Below are 16,142 nucleotides of genomic sequence, written 5' to 3' on the forward strand. Positions count from 1 at the left end.
TTCTAGTGAGAAGCAGGAAGAGCATAGAGTCACAGCACCTGGGTCTCTATCTTACTAACTAGCTAACTCACTTAGCGGTCATGGGTGACTCAACACCCCTCTCTGCTGTAGGTCCAACCTTTATCAAACTGTAGGATCATAATGTATCTACCTAATAAACTTGATGTGAAGATTAAACGTGACAATACATAAAATGCACCTAGGAAAGTTCCTGGCACCTGTTAAACATGCAATCAGTGTTAGCGGTGATTGATGTGATCATTATTTTCATCATCATCATTAGAATCTAGCTGATGGAACCTGGTCTGACTTCCTAAAGATAAAGGGGGTAGAGACGGAAATGGAAGGCTCTGGTTTTTTCGTGAAAGGATGCAACAAATCTTAGTGTACCATTTAGTACTTACTAGCTGAAGTTTTCAAATTCTATAAAGAATTTCACTGGTAAGAATGTTTTCTATTCTTTTGAATATCAATTTTCTTCTAGTCATGTCTAAGAAAACTGTATTGAATGAACCCATTCATTCAATAAATATTAGTTGAACACCTACCATGTGCAGGCATTTTTCTAAGCACTGGGGATACAGTAGTGGACAAGACAGACAAAATGCCTCCCCTCGAAAATCTTACATTTAAATGAAAGAAACTGACAATTAAAAGGAAAACTAAACTACAAATCTGGTCAGTTAGTGACACATGCTATGCAGAGTACTGCGGATGAGAGATATTGAGATAGAGTGATCAAAGAAATCCTCTCTGAAGTCCCAACACTTTTAATTTTGCTTTTGTTTCTTTTGCCTCAGGAGACATATCTAGTAAGAAGTGGCTACAGTCAAATGTCAAAGAGATTACTGCCTGTGTTCTCCTCTAGGATTTTAGTGGTTTCATGTCTCACATTTAGGTCTTCAATCCATTTTGAATTTATTTTTTGTGTATGGTGTGGATGGAGCTAGAAGGTATTACACTAAGCGAAATAAGTCAGACACAGAAAGACAAATACCATATGATATCACTCATATGTAGAATTTAAGAAACAAAATGATCATAGAGGGGAAAAAGAGAGCGAGAGGCAAACCAAGAAACAGACTCTTAACTACAGAGAACAGATGGTTTACCTGGCAGGGGGGGAGGTGGGTAGGGGAGATATATTAAATACGTGATGGGGATTAAGGAGAGCACTTGTGATGAGCACTGGGTGTTGTATGGAAGTGTTGAATTACTAAATTGTACACCTGAAACTAATATTACACTATATGTTAACTAACTAGAATTTAAATAAAAACTTAAAAAAAAATAAAGCTTCTCTGAAGAAGGTACCATTTGAATGCAATGGGTTGGCAAGAGATCTATGCAATTATTTGAGAGAACAATCAAGTCAGAGGGAACAGCAAGTGCAAAGGCCCTGAGGCAAGTGTGAATGTGGTTTACTTAAGGAGTAGCAAGAAGGTCAGAATGGCTATAGCAGAGTGAGCAATGGGCAGAATTTTTAAGAGCTATCGTTAGAAACACAAATAGAAGCAAGGTTATGTAATGCCTTTTGGGCCTTAGTAAGGAGTTTGGATTTTATTCTAAGAGTGATCACAAATCATTATAGGTTTGGAGCAGGTAGAAAAAAAAAAAAAAAAGGCCGTGGTAAAAGCAAAGAGATCCATTGGGAGACTACTGGGGTCCAAATGAGATGAGGATCCATAGCTGAGGGTAGAGATGAAGATGATGGTTAGTAGCTAGATTCTGGATCTATTCTGAAAGTAGAATCGATCAAAGCCACTGAAGGACTAGACATGTTCTGCGAGGTAAAGAAAGGAATTAAGGATGAAGCCTGTGTTTGGGAGCCAATTAATTACCTACTTGGAGGGAGCTGCCATTTTCTGAGGGATAGGGGAGGAACTCTTTCTTCTCCTCTTGTTTCTTTGGCTGTTCTAATAGTTAAACTGACATAAGACAGATTAACAGGAGAAAAACAAATTTAATTTTATACATAAAGAAGCTCATAAAAATGAGACTCAAAGAAGTGACCAAGCAGGCAGCTTTTATACCTTTGAGACAAAGAAACAATAAATTTGTGAAGAATTGACAAGACAAGGGGTTTGAGGTTGAAGGAGCAAACTAATGGAGAAGTAACAAGGGTTTGTTTATATAGCCTTCTCGGCCCCAAATTCCCCATCTATGGTAATAAGGATGGCTTTTACCTTTCACATAGGAATTTATTTCCTGATTTCAGGGGGACAGAGAAGAGTCAGAGTGTCCTTGTACCAGCTGTTTCTTAAGTAACTTTAATTCAAAGTAATCAATATCCATCAAAATAATATCAATAATCAGTCATCAAAGTGGCATATTTTGGGGTAGCCTACCCTGAACGCCATCAGAGGGCAGATGAGGTGGGGTTTGACAGGGTGGGGTTATATTTGAACTTGTCGTATTTAGATGCGTAATAATCCAAGCAGTGATATGGGGTAGCTCAGCAGAAATTTTAGGCAGGGAGACTTATGCTCAGATCTCAACAATATCTAAATGATCTTGAACAATGGGAAGAGAGAAGATCGACTAGAGGACGAATATAGTGAGAGTCAAGAAGAGGCTGAAAAGCTGATGATGAGATTATTCTGACATTTAGAGTTTAGCGAGACATGACATGGCCAACGGGAATCCTGAGAAGTGGCTAGTGAGGTGTGAGGAAAACCAGAAAGGGATGGCATCCTATCAAGTCAAATACAGAAAATTTATCAGGAGGGGGGTGTGATCAATTGGTCAGTGAGGCTGAGTTTTCCTTAACCCTTCGATATCACAGAATAATCTTAACAGCTGATATCTGTGCATATCTGTATAGCAGTTTACAGTGGTAAAGTATGTTTGTTGGTAATCGTACAGAACATCCTGTGAAAAATGAGTGCAATGATCAATTATGGGACATGCCGGATCACTCAAGCTCATAACCCATGTTAGTGTATGGATTAGTATGTGGCTCGGAGAAGTTCATGGAAAGGAAAACTCCTGCTTTTTTAAAACCAGGAATTTCCCAAATTGTGGTTTTTTTGTTTTTTAAAGATTTATTTATTTATTTATTTATTTATTTGACAGAGAGAGACAGCCAGTGAGAGAGGGAACACAAGCAGGAGGAGTGGGAGAGGAAGAAGCAGGCTCCCAGCGGAGGAGCCTGATGTGGGGCTCGATCCCAGAATGCCGGGATCACGCCCTGAGCTGAAGGCAGACGCTTAACGACGGCGCCACCCAGGTGCCCCCCAAATTGTGTTTTTTTTTTTTAAGTCGAGTTTATTGGGAGTAATTTACAAGCAGTAAAATCCAACCGTTTTAGGTATACAACTTAATGAGTTTTTATACAATCATGTAACTACAATCACCATCCCAACTGATTTTAAATCATGAATCGGGTCAACTTTGAATGTCTCTAGCTCCACTTGGGGAGATGTTTATTAATGTTATCCCATTTAACCGTCATGCCAGCTCTGAGTTACATACTGATGGGCTTCAGGACATGCTAGCCCAAAATGTGGGACCTTGGCATGTTAAAGATCTTAAGCTGAAAAAAATATGTGTAAATGGCAAAAGATGGTCACTCTGACTTCCCCAACCCCCATTACCCTTCTTGCCTGAAACAGGGCATAAAACTCCCATGTGAAAGGTCCTCTCCCTGTACCAGGAAGAAGGAAGACATCATTAGAGACAAGGAATTTGGGGCCAAGAAATCTATATAGACAAACCTTGGTAAACTAACCCTTATCTTCCGAGATACTTCTTCACCATTTACTACCTCTAGCCTAAACACTTCTGTCTGTCAATCCTTCACAAATAAAAGGTATAAAAGCTTCCTAGTCTGGTCACTTCTTTGGCTGTTCATTCTCTTATGAAGGCTCCCAGGTACATGTAAAAATTCAATGAAGTTTGTATATTTTTCTCCTATGAATCTGTCTTTGTCAGTTTACTTTTCAGACACAGCCAGGGACGTGAAGACGGTTGAGAAAAACTTTTTCCTCCTTTGCACTACCATTATTTCCTATAAGACAGAAAAAGAGGCATAGAGAAGTAAAGAATCATGTTCAAGGTCACAAAAACTACTCAGTGAAAGAGGTAGATTGAACACAAATATTCAAACAAATCCTCTTTTCACCTGGCATAGTGAAAAAATAACACTGGGATAAACTATCAACAACCACGACTATTTATTGAGTCCTTGATCCATCAAGCATCTCTTTAAAGCAGGTGCTGTTATTCTTAACACAAAGGAGCATAGGAGTTAAGTGTTAAGGGGTTAATCAATTTGCTCAAGGGTAAAGAGTTAGAAATTTGTGGAAAAAAAATTCAAATCTAGATCTTTCTGAATCCAGAGCCTGAAATTCTAGCTGCATGGTACTGTGCTGTCCGATACAGAAGCCACTAGCCATATTTGGCTATTTGAGAACCTGACATGTGGCTACTCCAAACTGACCTGTGTGTAAATGTAAAATAATATGCAGGATTTTGAAGACATTTTAAAAATGTCAAATGTCTCAGTAATTTTTTATACTGATTACATATTAAAACAGTATTTGGATATGATATTCTATACCTATAAAACCATTCTATTTTTTACTGTCAGTACAGTAGTCAATAAATTACATGATATATTCAATACCTTATTATACAATAGGCTTTGTATTAGATGATTTTGCCCAACTGTAGGCTAAGGTAAGTGTTCTAAGCACATTTAAAATAGGCGAGGCTATGGGGCGCCTGGGTGGCACAGTGGTTAAGCATCTGCCTTTGGCTCAGGGCGTGATCCCGGCGTTACGGGATCAAGCCCCACATCAGGCTCCTCCACTATGAGCCTGCTTCTTCCTCTCCCACTCCCCCTGCTGTGTTCCCTCTCTCACTGGCTGTCTCTATCTCTGTTGAATAAATAAATAAAATCTTTAAAAAATAAAAATAAAATAAAATAGGCGAGGCTAAGCTATGATGTTCAGTAGGTTACATGTATTAAATGCATTTTCAACAACAATATTTTCAACTTATGATGGGTTTATCAGGACAGAACCCCATGTAAATCAAGGATGATCTGTATGTACTTTGTATAATCAAAAGACATTTATAAGTACAGAAATAAAACAGTTTATATTATTTATAATGAGACCATTAGCTTATAGTAGTGACAAATTTTCAACATGGTAAACATAATTTAAGAAACTTACAGGTTTCAAAGTGTTCCTTAGGAAACAGTCCAAGGCAAAAATAGTCGGGAATTGCAACAGCATGGGGGAATGCCATCTAGACTTTACAGGAATCTACATTAGTTAGCTTGGGCTGCCATATAAAATATCACAGACTGGGTGGCTTAAACAACATACATTTATTTTCTCACAGTTCTGGAGGCTGGCAAATCAAGATCAAGGTACTGACTGATTTGGTTCCTGGTGAGGACTCTTCCTGGCTTGCACACGGCTACCTTCTCACTGCATCTTCCCATGGCTGGGGAGAGAAAGAGAGTAGAGAGCTCTTTGGTGTCTCTTCTCACAAGGATGCTAATCCTACAGGATCAGGTCCTCACCATTATGACCTTATTTAACCTTACTTACCTCCTTTTAGGCCCAATCTCCACGTACAGTAACATTGAGGGTTAGGGTTTCAACAGATGAATTTGAGGGATGGAGGTGGGTGATACAACTCAGTCCATAGAAGAATCTTTCCACAGTATCTTTGTCCAGTGATCAGCCAGCCATTACACCAATGATTCTAATGGTGAGAAATCAGTACCTGGCAATATTTCATTGTGGAAAAGCCCTAATGGTTAGAAAGCACATGTGATATGAAGTCACATTTGTATCCCCAAAACTTCAGTCTTTGGTTCATGATGTGCTCTTAGGAACATCACAAAACAAATCAAATCTCTCCTCTCATAACACTCCTTTAACTAAAGATAAGTGTAGCAGTTCTGGATCTCAATCCACAAATGCAAGTTTGCAAGAAATATAATCTCCTAAATTTACCCGGGGGAGGACTTCAAAATCACACTCAAGATTTTCTCCTGACTCACCCATTCCTTCACCCCAAACTACTAGATCCATCTCCTTAAAAGCAGTCATGAAGGAAATGATACCTTATAAACTTTTCTGCCAAAAAAAATTTCCCCATCTCAGAAAGTTTACCAATTACAGTAGATTTCATGAAATGCCATGTGTTTATCTATCATATCATTAAATTAAAATACATACAGCTAAAGTGTTGTTGGGACTTTATATATTACAAGTTTTATTATAGCTATTTTACACTTATATTTGAGTTTTCTGATCATAGCAGTGTCAAACTATTATTTCAGAGGAATAAATCTACCATCCCTGTTGATGGGCAGGTTTAAAAAATTAATAATTTTGTTTTTCTTTTATGAGACCTCCTCATCTGGGCCTATTTTCTGGCCCACAACACAATAGAACTCTGTATTATTGATTTTCTGCTGGGATAAAATTTAAAAATAATTTTTGACCCACCCTATTAGGCCAGTCCTTCTTAAATATTCTTCAGTGAAATACCAGTAAGGGAAGAGGACAGAGTGTGCAATATGTAGCTGGAAGTAGCCCCTAAACTAAAATTTTGTTGATGATTATGATGAAATCCTAATGAAATTATTCACCTTATTTCACTATATACCAGTGCTTTAAATATTAAAAATATTTCACTTCCCTGAATCTTTCAGTAAGTTGATGCCATAGGAAAATATGTTTACTTTATAGCTTTGAAGAAATTGGTGATATACCTAAGAATAACCCTTAACTCCTGGCTGGGAAGAAGTGGAAGCTTGAAGGAAAGGAAGTAAAAGCAGGCCCCATGTGAGAGCCTTGAATGACAAAAAAAGTTTCAGTTTGGAAACCTGGGATTTGTTTGCTATGCTCATAATGTACCTTAGCCCTGATTCCCTTAGACCCTGTTCCCCTGAACTGTTTGCATACGGGACTTACTTTCCATGCGACCATTAGAGGTACCATCCCTTCTGATTCATCACTCTCTTCCCAGATAGTCCAAATGTCCGGCTTTTCCAGCTAATATTAATTGACCACTTATTATGTACCCGGCTTCCTTTTAAACTCTTTACATTTGTCAAGTCCTTTAATCTTCCCAAAAAATCTATGATGAGGGTATTATTATTATGCCCAATATACCGAAGAGAAAACTGAGATTTAACTCATCCAAGGTCACTCAGCTAGTGGATAACTGGCAGGGGACATTCTAACCTAGGCATTCTTAATGGCTACAATATAGTGCTTTAAATGACTCAACATTTAAACTATGGCCTTAAGGCAATAACAAACGTGTAAAATTAAAACGCATAAAGCCTTGATAATGTTGGATGTGTTATAAAGAAAAAGGTTTTTAAGGTAGACTTTTTATTCATATTGAATATTGAAAAGTGCATAAATCATGTTCAGAAGTAACTATCCACACATTGAAAGAATATAACCAGAGCCCCCCACCCCGTTCGCCTATGCTCTAAATTTCAAAGTTCAAAATAAGTATTCACTTATTGTTGAAAAGCTGAACTCCATAATCTATTTAAAACCCTAATTAAATTCATTTCCATAGTAATATACTCTTTCTAGCGCAGTGATCCTCAAAATGTGGTCCCCAGACAAGCAGCCTAGCATCAGCTGGGAACTTGTTAGACTTGCAAATTCAAGGATCTCAATCCAGACCTACTGAACGGAAACTCTGGGAGTGGAGCCCAGCAATTACGTTTTAACAAGCCCCCGAGCTGATTGTAATGCACGCTAAGGTTGGAGAGGCATGGATGTAAGTCCATTGGAATGGTGTTGGTTGGTGATCGCGTACTGTCTTAGGTGAATACTAGCGTATAAAGCATTACCCTTGAATAACGGTGACAAGTTCTAATAACCTACCTTCTTGAAGTACACCGCGGGTAAAATGCTTTCCTATTTTAACTAACCGTGTTTCCGTTCCCGTCGATATTACATTTTATCAGGAGTATAAAGAAGGTCCCTTACTTCCTAACCTCACTGGTAGCTCGGTCTGTAGTAGTCCAGTTTACCCACAAAGCCCGGCCCCAGCGTGGCGGGGAATTCAACTTCCAGAGGCGGGACAGGCCTCGGCCAATCAAAAGCAAGGCTCAGGTCGGTCGCCCATCTTGGCAGTGTGATTGGTGGTTTCCCACTTGCGGAAGCGACCCATTGGGGCACGCCCAGGGTCCTCCAGCGCAAGCCAATCGTCGCTCGGCGCCCGGAGGGGCGGACCCGCGCGAGTGATTAAACATGGCGGAAAATGCCGCTGTAGAGGGTCCCAGCCCGCGGGGGCGTGGGGATGGGGAAGACGCAGAGTCCCCAGAAGAGGGGATGGCAGAAACGCCGAGAGATGATCAGGAGCAATTTGAGTGCCAGGAACTCCTCGAGTGGCAGGTGCAGATGGGGGTCCCCGAGGAAGAAGAGGACTCGGGCCCGGTGGCCGAGGCCGAGGCGGTAGCTGCGGGCTGGATGCTCGATTTCCTCTGCCTCTCTCTGTGTCGGGCGTTCCGCGACGGCCGCTCCGAGGACTTCCGCCGGACCCGCGACAGTGCGGAGGGTGAGTGCTGGGCGCGCCCGGCGGGTGGCTGCGTTGGGGCCGGGGGCGACGACGCGCAGCGGGGCGGGAACCGCGGCGGGCGGTGGAGGCCGGGTTTGCAGCGCAGTACGCCTAGTGGGTGGGGGGACTCGGGCTCCTGAGGCGGCCGACCCGAGAGACCGAGGTTCTGCGGTGAATGTTGGTTCGAATCCGGCATCCTCCTATTTTCAGCTTCTCAGCTTTTCTGAGATTCTGTTTTTCTTTTCGGTAAAAAGAATAAGATCTCCATTTTAGAATTGACGCAGGATTCATTGAGTGAAAATGTATAAAATTGCCCAGTGTCCCAAGTCCTTTTTCTTCTTTGGCGTTTGTATTTGTTGTTTCTTTCGACTCAGGTGTTCCTGTGATGGCATTTATCGGGCGGTCACAATGGCCTCCAAGTGACCCAAACATCGGCGTTTTCTATTTTGTGAGCATTTAAAATTCCATTTGGCCTGTTTGCACAGTATAGGCTGCAGAATAAAAAAAAAAAAAAAACAAAAAAACCGTCAATGAAATGTACTCCCTAGACAACACAGACTTCTAGACAAAGACACAGACTCCTAGAGAAAACTAGCCTGGGTTTTTCAATGAGAACAGAAAGATGCTCTGCTGTTTAATATAAAATTAAATATTTCAGAAAACTGTATTGACACATTTCATCCTCATGGTAATCCCATTCCTTAGGCAAGTAATTTTAGGTTATAGAGGAGTGGACTAATTAAGCAACCTCAAGTATTGGTAGATTAAAAGGAATGTTCCACACTTGTGCCTTATCTTCCAATTCAAGAACCCTTCCTCCAACTCTATCAGGTAACACTGGAGCCATGGTTAATTAACATTAATGAGAAAGTTAAATCCTAAATTAGTTTATTATAGTGATTTATTTATTTATTTTTTAAAGATTTTATTTATTTATTTGACAGAGACAGCCAGTGAGAGAGGAAACACAAGCAGGGGGAGTGGGAGAGGAAGCAGGCTCCCAGCGGAGGAGCCTGATGTGGGACTCGATCCCAGAACGCTGGAATCACGCCCTGAGCCAAAGGCAGATGCCTAATGACTGTGCCACCCAGGCACCTCTATAGTGATTTATTTAAAAAGTTCACTTTGGGGGAAGAGGGTAGAATTATGTACGTGTTAATGAATTTGAGTTGGAAACATCAGTATGACCTCCTGTTTGGCTTAATACAGGTATGGATGGTGTTCAGAAACAAAATTGAACCAAGTAAATTTTGCAGGTCTAATAAGCAATTTCATGAATTGGGCAGACAGTATCCCAGCCTAGCAAGTGAGGGTGGGGGGAGCTTGGAGTTGTACAAAATGGAAGATTTTTATAGGATGGAGGGCGAGGCAAGAAAGTTATTAGAAAAAGAAAAGGATTGTTCCAGGCTAGGTACTTTCCCAAGGAGGAAAAGCAGGGGGTCTTATGCAAATAACCTGTTCTTCCTTTGGGGGATGGAGAGGATCCATTTGGCAGCCTCTGGCTCCAGTCAGAAAATTCCTTACCAACAGGTTAAGACTGTATTTCTGGAGGAGGTTGAAAGTGCAATTAGATGGGGTGTTAAGCCCCAGTTTGGGGACTCAGCCTGAGTGACACCATTTTGGGCCAGTGGTTTTCTTTTAACAGTGGTTACATATAGAAGTATATATGGGTATTTCTAAAATATCTAGACACAGGTTAGTATATACTCATATATTTCCTCATTCTGTTAGTTGAAAGGGCACAGAAGCAATGTAACCGTAGGTAGCAACCTAGCACTCGAGTCTTGGTTTCTAATACCATTCCTTAAGAAAGGCAACCAGAGCTGTTTGGAGAAATGGCCTGATTCTGGGACACGAAATGTGCAAGGTGAACCTGGAGCATTTTGTGCCAAAAAGTAAAGAAGTGCTAAAAACCTCCAAACAAAAAAACCCACAGCAGTGCCAGTACAAAGGGACAAGAACCAACTGCAAGAGCTCCCAAGGGCCAGAGCGACTCGAGCAAGAAAATAGTTTGGAGTAGAACCCAAAGGTCAAATAATTACTTATGAGTCCATAATGATGTAAATAAATGATGGAAAAGATAAATGGAGAAGAAACAAATCTCATGCAGAAGAATTCAAGTAATTTATGTAGCTGCTATGTCCTCAAGGAGCTGAAGTATAATACCCCACTCCTTAAGTGTGTGCTGTGCATAGTGATTTTAATCTGAAGACTACAGTATGGAATTGGAGGGAGGATAATGTTACAGTAGGGAAACCTAACAAACACTACTTCACACCTAGGTAATCAAGGTCAACAGGAACAGTGACAGTTGGTAGTATGTACACTTTATATGATGCGTTGAATATGGAACTTCTTTGATCTTCCTCCCAGAACCCCTTAACTCAAATTATAAGAAAAACATCAGACAAATCGCAATACAAAATACCTTAAAATTGCCAAGGTCATCAAAACCAAGGAAAGTCTGAGAAACTCTCATAGCCAAGAGATGCCTAAAGAGACATGATAACTGAATGTAATGTGTCCTGGGTGGGATCTGCATCAGAAAAAGGACATTAAGTAAAAACTAAGGAAATCTGAATAAAGTATGGGCTTTAGTTAATGATGTGTTAATATTGGCTCGTTAATATATATGTTTACATACTAATATAAGATGTTACTAATAGGGGAAACTGGGTGGAGGGTATTTGGACTTACATCTTCACAAAAATTCTGATAATTAAAAACCTTTCTAAAAAATAAAGACTCCTTTCGAGGTTCTAGATCAAGGCCCAAGGAATAATGTAGGCCACCTCTATTATTTTAAGGTTAAGGGCACAGAAACCCAGAGAAAGTAAACTATTTTTAACACTGCTAATCAGTGACATGTAAATTGTGAACATAGTGTTGTCTCTTATATTTCCATTTTTGACTGAAAGGACTCCCTTTTCTCTTTTATAGGATTTCATTTATTACACTTTTCAACGTTGTAAAAATATACAACTCTTGATGCTTTCTAGAAAATTCTTAGCTCTTTCATTCTGACTCAGAATTGTCAGAATTGTTCTCACACCTCACTTAACTCAGATAATGCCTTTTCTAGACTGTTATTCCTAACCTGTCTCCTTCCGTGGGAAGTAGTGTAAGATAGTGATTAAGAGCATGGGCTCCAGAATAAATTGTCTGAATTTGATTCCTGGCTCTGCTACTTACTAGCTATAAGAACTGAAGCAAGTTACTTACTTTTGGTACCTCAATTTCCTCATCTATAAAATGGTGACAATAGTTATCTACCTCACAGAGCTGTTGGTAGGTATAAAGCAAGGTTTCTCAACCTCAGCACTGTTGACATTTTGCACCACACAATTCTTTGTTCCACGTATGCAGGAGAGTGGAGGGGCGTGAAGGTGGGGCTTCTCCTGTACATTGTAGGATGTTTAGCAGCCCCCCCCCCCAACCTCAACTACTAGATGCTAAGAGCATCCCCCTTCTACCCATGATCATCAGAATTGTCTTCAGACACTGCCAAATGTTGTCTAGGGGACAAAATGACCTCTAGTTGAAAACCACTGGCGTAAAGTGCTTAGAGTAGTGCCTGGTATTTTAAGTGCTTAAAAACGGTTGCTATTGTAGCGAGTCAATAGATCTCCCTAATGTGTTTTCTGTCAGCAGTGTTTGGTTACCGGTGAGGAAAACGCAGATAGGAAGGTTCAACCAGGTTTTCATTGTTTTTGTTTTGGTTTTTGTCTAGCAGGTACAAAGAACAGAAGGGCAGTGGTATATCTTTGTAGTTACTGCATGGTCTAAATTGAGCGTGGAGGGAAGTGAAGATAGAGGTCTGACTTTCTTCTCTAGCAGAGAGTAAATTCTTTTGTTTTGTTTCTATACCATACTTTTAACCTTTGTGGCATTTAAATTTTCATTAGTAACTTTGGGTTGTGTCTTCTCAAACTAAAACTTTCCTGAGGGGCAAGGGCTGGCTGTGTTACCAATCCCTAAGATTGGCTAGCAGTATGTGTTTAGTAAATATTGAATGAGTTGTTTGAATTTTATATAAATTTTATGCTCTCTCTGAATCCCATTTAATTAAATTGTGGCTGTATTTGGTCCAGATAATCTCTAGTATAGCGTAAGATTATGCTATTTTAGAATTGAGGAAATGAATACAAATAAATGTATTTGTCTTTTATCTCCTTAGTAGCTGCAGGACTGCTTTGTTTGGTTTTGCTAGTTGATTTAATCTTTATATACACCAGCCAAGCCCTGGGTCAAGTGTAACAGTGGCATCTTCAGGTTTTACTTTAAACATTTCCTCAGAGAAGCTTTGCTGTCTTCTCCCTCCAACTAGCTACTAAAACATACTCTAAGGTTTGTTATATTGCACCCACAGCATTCTGTACTTGTCTTTTTCAGTTTTCTCCATGTTTTTACGCTCAATCATTTGTCTCTCATTATGCATAGTAATGAGCTCACTGAGGTCCAGGATTATGTTTTATGCACCATTATACTCACTGCCTAACATAACATCTGGGTGAGCATTCAGATATTTGGGAGAGTAATATTAATAAATTTGTTTTTATACATCTGCAATTTTATTTCTTCCTTGGAGTTAGGGTTGTGGAGAAACAGAGGTTTTGATGGAGAAATAAACTTTTTTGCTGAAATTGTATCCTGAAAGTTTTAAACCGATAGCAGAAGGGGAAGACAGGTAGTTGGTAAACCGGGGCCTAAAGTTGCTACCCCCTTTCCATGTCTGCCCCCATGACTTCCTGTCCCAAACCAAATTACAATAGGGAAGGGAACTTTTTTCTTTGTTTTGCTCGGTGATGATCTAGACAAGAGACGGAGAAGGGGGTGACCATAAGTTCCCAAGAATGAGGGGCATAAGTCCATTCTTTGTACTGTCTCTGTCTGAGGTACAGTCCCTAAGACCTGTATCGAAGGGTAAAAGGTAGCTATATGGACTCGATTTGCTTCCAGACCTTTTCCAGAGCTTTTCTGTCCAGCTGTCACCAATGAACAAAGCAAAAACCAAGGGCACACCCACGACAGCCCCTTCAGATTTCCAGAATAAATGCTGTTACATTAGAACTGAGCGGCAGCTTTTGAACATTCCTTTTAGATGAGCTGCATATGATTTTTTCCACATGCCCTGAGCAACCACAGTCGAGGTGGTTTTAGCCTGGGAATGAGAACATGGAGTGCCTTCTGCCACCACAAACTCTTTGACCAGCCAGCATGGCAGGTCTGATGCACTCACTGTCAGCGTCTCCGCTAGCACAGGAGCCTCTGCTTGGCAGAGCATTACAGTAGGGTGTTGAGGTGAAAGTGCAGAGCAACCAGAGGGGTGGCTGCCCTGAGGGAGGCCATGCTGCCCTGGGCCCGTAGGCCTGGGGTGCTCAGCGTCGCACCTGTCGGGACAGCAGGACCAGCTTGACTGGCCTCCTGCTTCTGTCTGGCGCTTATACTGCAGCCCTCCTGGAACTTCCAGGTCAGGGCTGCGGAATGCTGGAGTTTCCTACTGGGGCAGAGGCTTTTTTGCAACATCCCCACGGCAAGAAAGGCCAACACACGTTTGTTGGATTGGGCTGTGAGCTCACTTCTTCAGACCCGCACAGCCCTTGGGAAATGCACAGGGCCTAGGGTCTAGTACCCTGTCACCACCCAGGACATCCCTGTCTCGGCCATCTTGCCCAATAAATAGGTTTTTTTAAGTCTTTGTAAACTTAACAGACTCACTTAACTGAAACCTTGACCAAAATAATATAAAATATTTCCTATAATAGGAGTTTTAAGGTATAAAATAAGCTTCCAGCTAATGATTTACAGTTTGAATCTAAATCTCCCTTTTTGTTGGAATAGAGTGCTACCTGTACTAGTAAATATTTATTATTCTGCATGTGAAAATCTGTTTTATTTTGTAAGAAAAGTATTCATTGCTATTTTTCTCATTTTTAAAAAATTGCCTATAAACAAACGCATACAGCTCTCAGTTTGTGATAATTTTTGCATGTCTGTAACCTATTACTCAACCAACCACACAGAGGCACTGCTGGGTCAGGTTTGGCTTTTTAAAAAAAAATGTTTTAATGTTTTTCTTTTTCAGCTATTATTCACGGACTGTCCAGTCTAACAGCTTATCAGTTGAGAACTATATACATATGTCAGTTTTTGACAAGAATTGCAGCAGGAAAATCCCTCGGTACGTATGTGTTTTAATCTTATTTTGGAAATGTTTTAATCTATGTCTAGAGGTAAAATAATGAGAAGAAACAGATGAGATCTCTTACTTTTGAGAGTTTGCATGATGTATTTGGTACGTTCATCTACACAAGCATATCTAAAGCAACTAAAAGAAATACAGTTCCAGTCTTCTTAGAGCACTGGTTGTCGAACTTAGCTTGCTTCAGAATTATTAGAGAACTTGTTAAAAAACAAGAAAAACCCAGAATTCTCCACCATGAGTTCCTGATGCAATTGGATGGATGAGAGGGGCCCTGGAGTTTATATTTCTAGTAAGTTCCCAGGTGATTCTGACACTGCTCTTAGGGAGCCATGCTTCGTGGACTGTCTTTTGGAGAGTTCTCTTCAGATTTGACTGTGTGGTAACTTTGTGGTGACTCTGACTATCATACACACTGATTTTAGTAGCAGCTATGATAATTGACACCTCTTATTTAACTGGATTTCAGCACTTCTTTAGATAGGCAAATATGATTTGTAGCTCTAATAGCTCTCTCCTTTATCTCCACAGGTTATTTTAGATTGTAATGGGTAAGCCTGCTTCAGTTTATGAGTTATGGCTGATATTTACAACATGGTCATTTAAAGGACCTTTTGATGCAAATAATTATGTATTTATGTTGGTTTTTACAATTTACAAAATGCTTTCCCAACAGTGTCAAGTGGTAGGCGGTATTTAAAATGAAACCACTTATTTACAATCCTCTTGTGTTACATAAATTCCCAGTGTGTTTGTACCATTCTCATGGCCCTCACTATCTAGCTCTGGCTCACATAGCATGCTTCGTGTTGGGGGTGAGGCTGGATCTGGAGTTGGTGCCGTGACCATAAGTGAATAGGACTAGAAGCAGAGTAAATGTGGGGGAGACAGAACTATACGTAGTCTGGGCCTGTAGCTAAGGAAGAAAACCGTTTTGATGTGGACACAATTGGAGAATTCCTAACCATGTAGGCAATAAGTTAGCATGGTTTTTAACAGTTGTTCTGTAAATTAAATATGACAACATATTCTAAAGTGTCCAGCTGTGTTTCACATATTAGCAATGATTCGGTAGGTCTTACTTTCTCCCCCAGCAGCCCTTCCTCCAACCTGTCCTGTTTTTCTGAAAAGAAATGCAGATTTTGTGTGTAACCCCATTAATCTTGAAATTTACTTTGATATACCTTTTAGGTATATCTTAGAATAGGCCCATGTCAATTATCAAGAATCCAATGTATTTCACCATAATGGACTCATGGGAAGCAGCAGAATTTTATTTTAATTTATATGTTGGATTTTTAGCTATACATAACTCTTTTGCCTTTTTTTTAAAATGGTTGCTCAATAGCAGCACCACCTAATAGAAATATAATTGAGCTACATATGT

At 40.2% G+C, this 16,142-nt stretch overlaps 1 protein-coding gene and 1 long non-coding RNA gene across 3 annotated transcripts in view; one reads left to right on the top strand and one right to left on the bottom strand.

Annotated features, from left to right (window-relative positions):
• Nucleotides 1-5,318: 5,318 nt before the first annotated feature.
• LOC103681255 lies at nt 5,319-8,109 on the bottom strand. 2 transcript variants are annotated; one of them, XR_005833705.1, is made up of 3 exons: nt 7,878-8,109; nt 5,565-5,742; nt 5,319-5,457 (listed from the first exon to the last, which is right to left on the bottom strand). It is a non-coding gene; the product is annotated as an uncharacterized LOC103681255 (long non-coding RNA). The 2 variants fall into 2 exon arrangements; XR_573247.2 differs by having other exon boundaries at nt 5,565-5,769.
• An 88-nt stretch (nt 8,110-8,197) lies between these two features.
• The window catches only part of TERF1 (telomeric repeat binding factor 1), a 35,198-nt gene continuing 27,253 nt past the window's right edge, over nt 8,198-16,142 (top strand). The window contains exons 1-2 of the mRNA XM_040625943.1: nt 8,198-8,553; nt 14,639-14,734. Coding sequence (XP_040481877.1) covers nt 8,247-8,553; nt 14,639-14,734 — 403 coding nt within the window. The 5' untranslated portion in view covers nt 8,198-8,246. The remainder of the gene's footprint in view (nt 8,554-14,638; nt 14,735-16,142) is intronic.

Source organism: Ursus maritimus, unplaced genomic scaffold (assembly GCF_017311325.1).
Source record: "Ursus maritimus isolate PB19 unplaced genomic scaffold, ASM1731132v1 scaffold_9, whole genome shotgun sequence".
Lineage (NCBI taxonomy): Eukaryota > Metazoa > Chordata > Mammalia > Carnivora > Ursidae > Ursus > Ursus maritimus.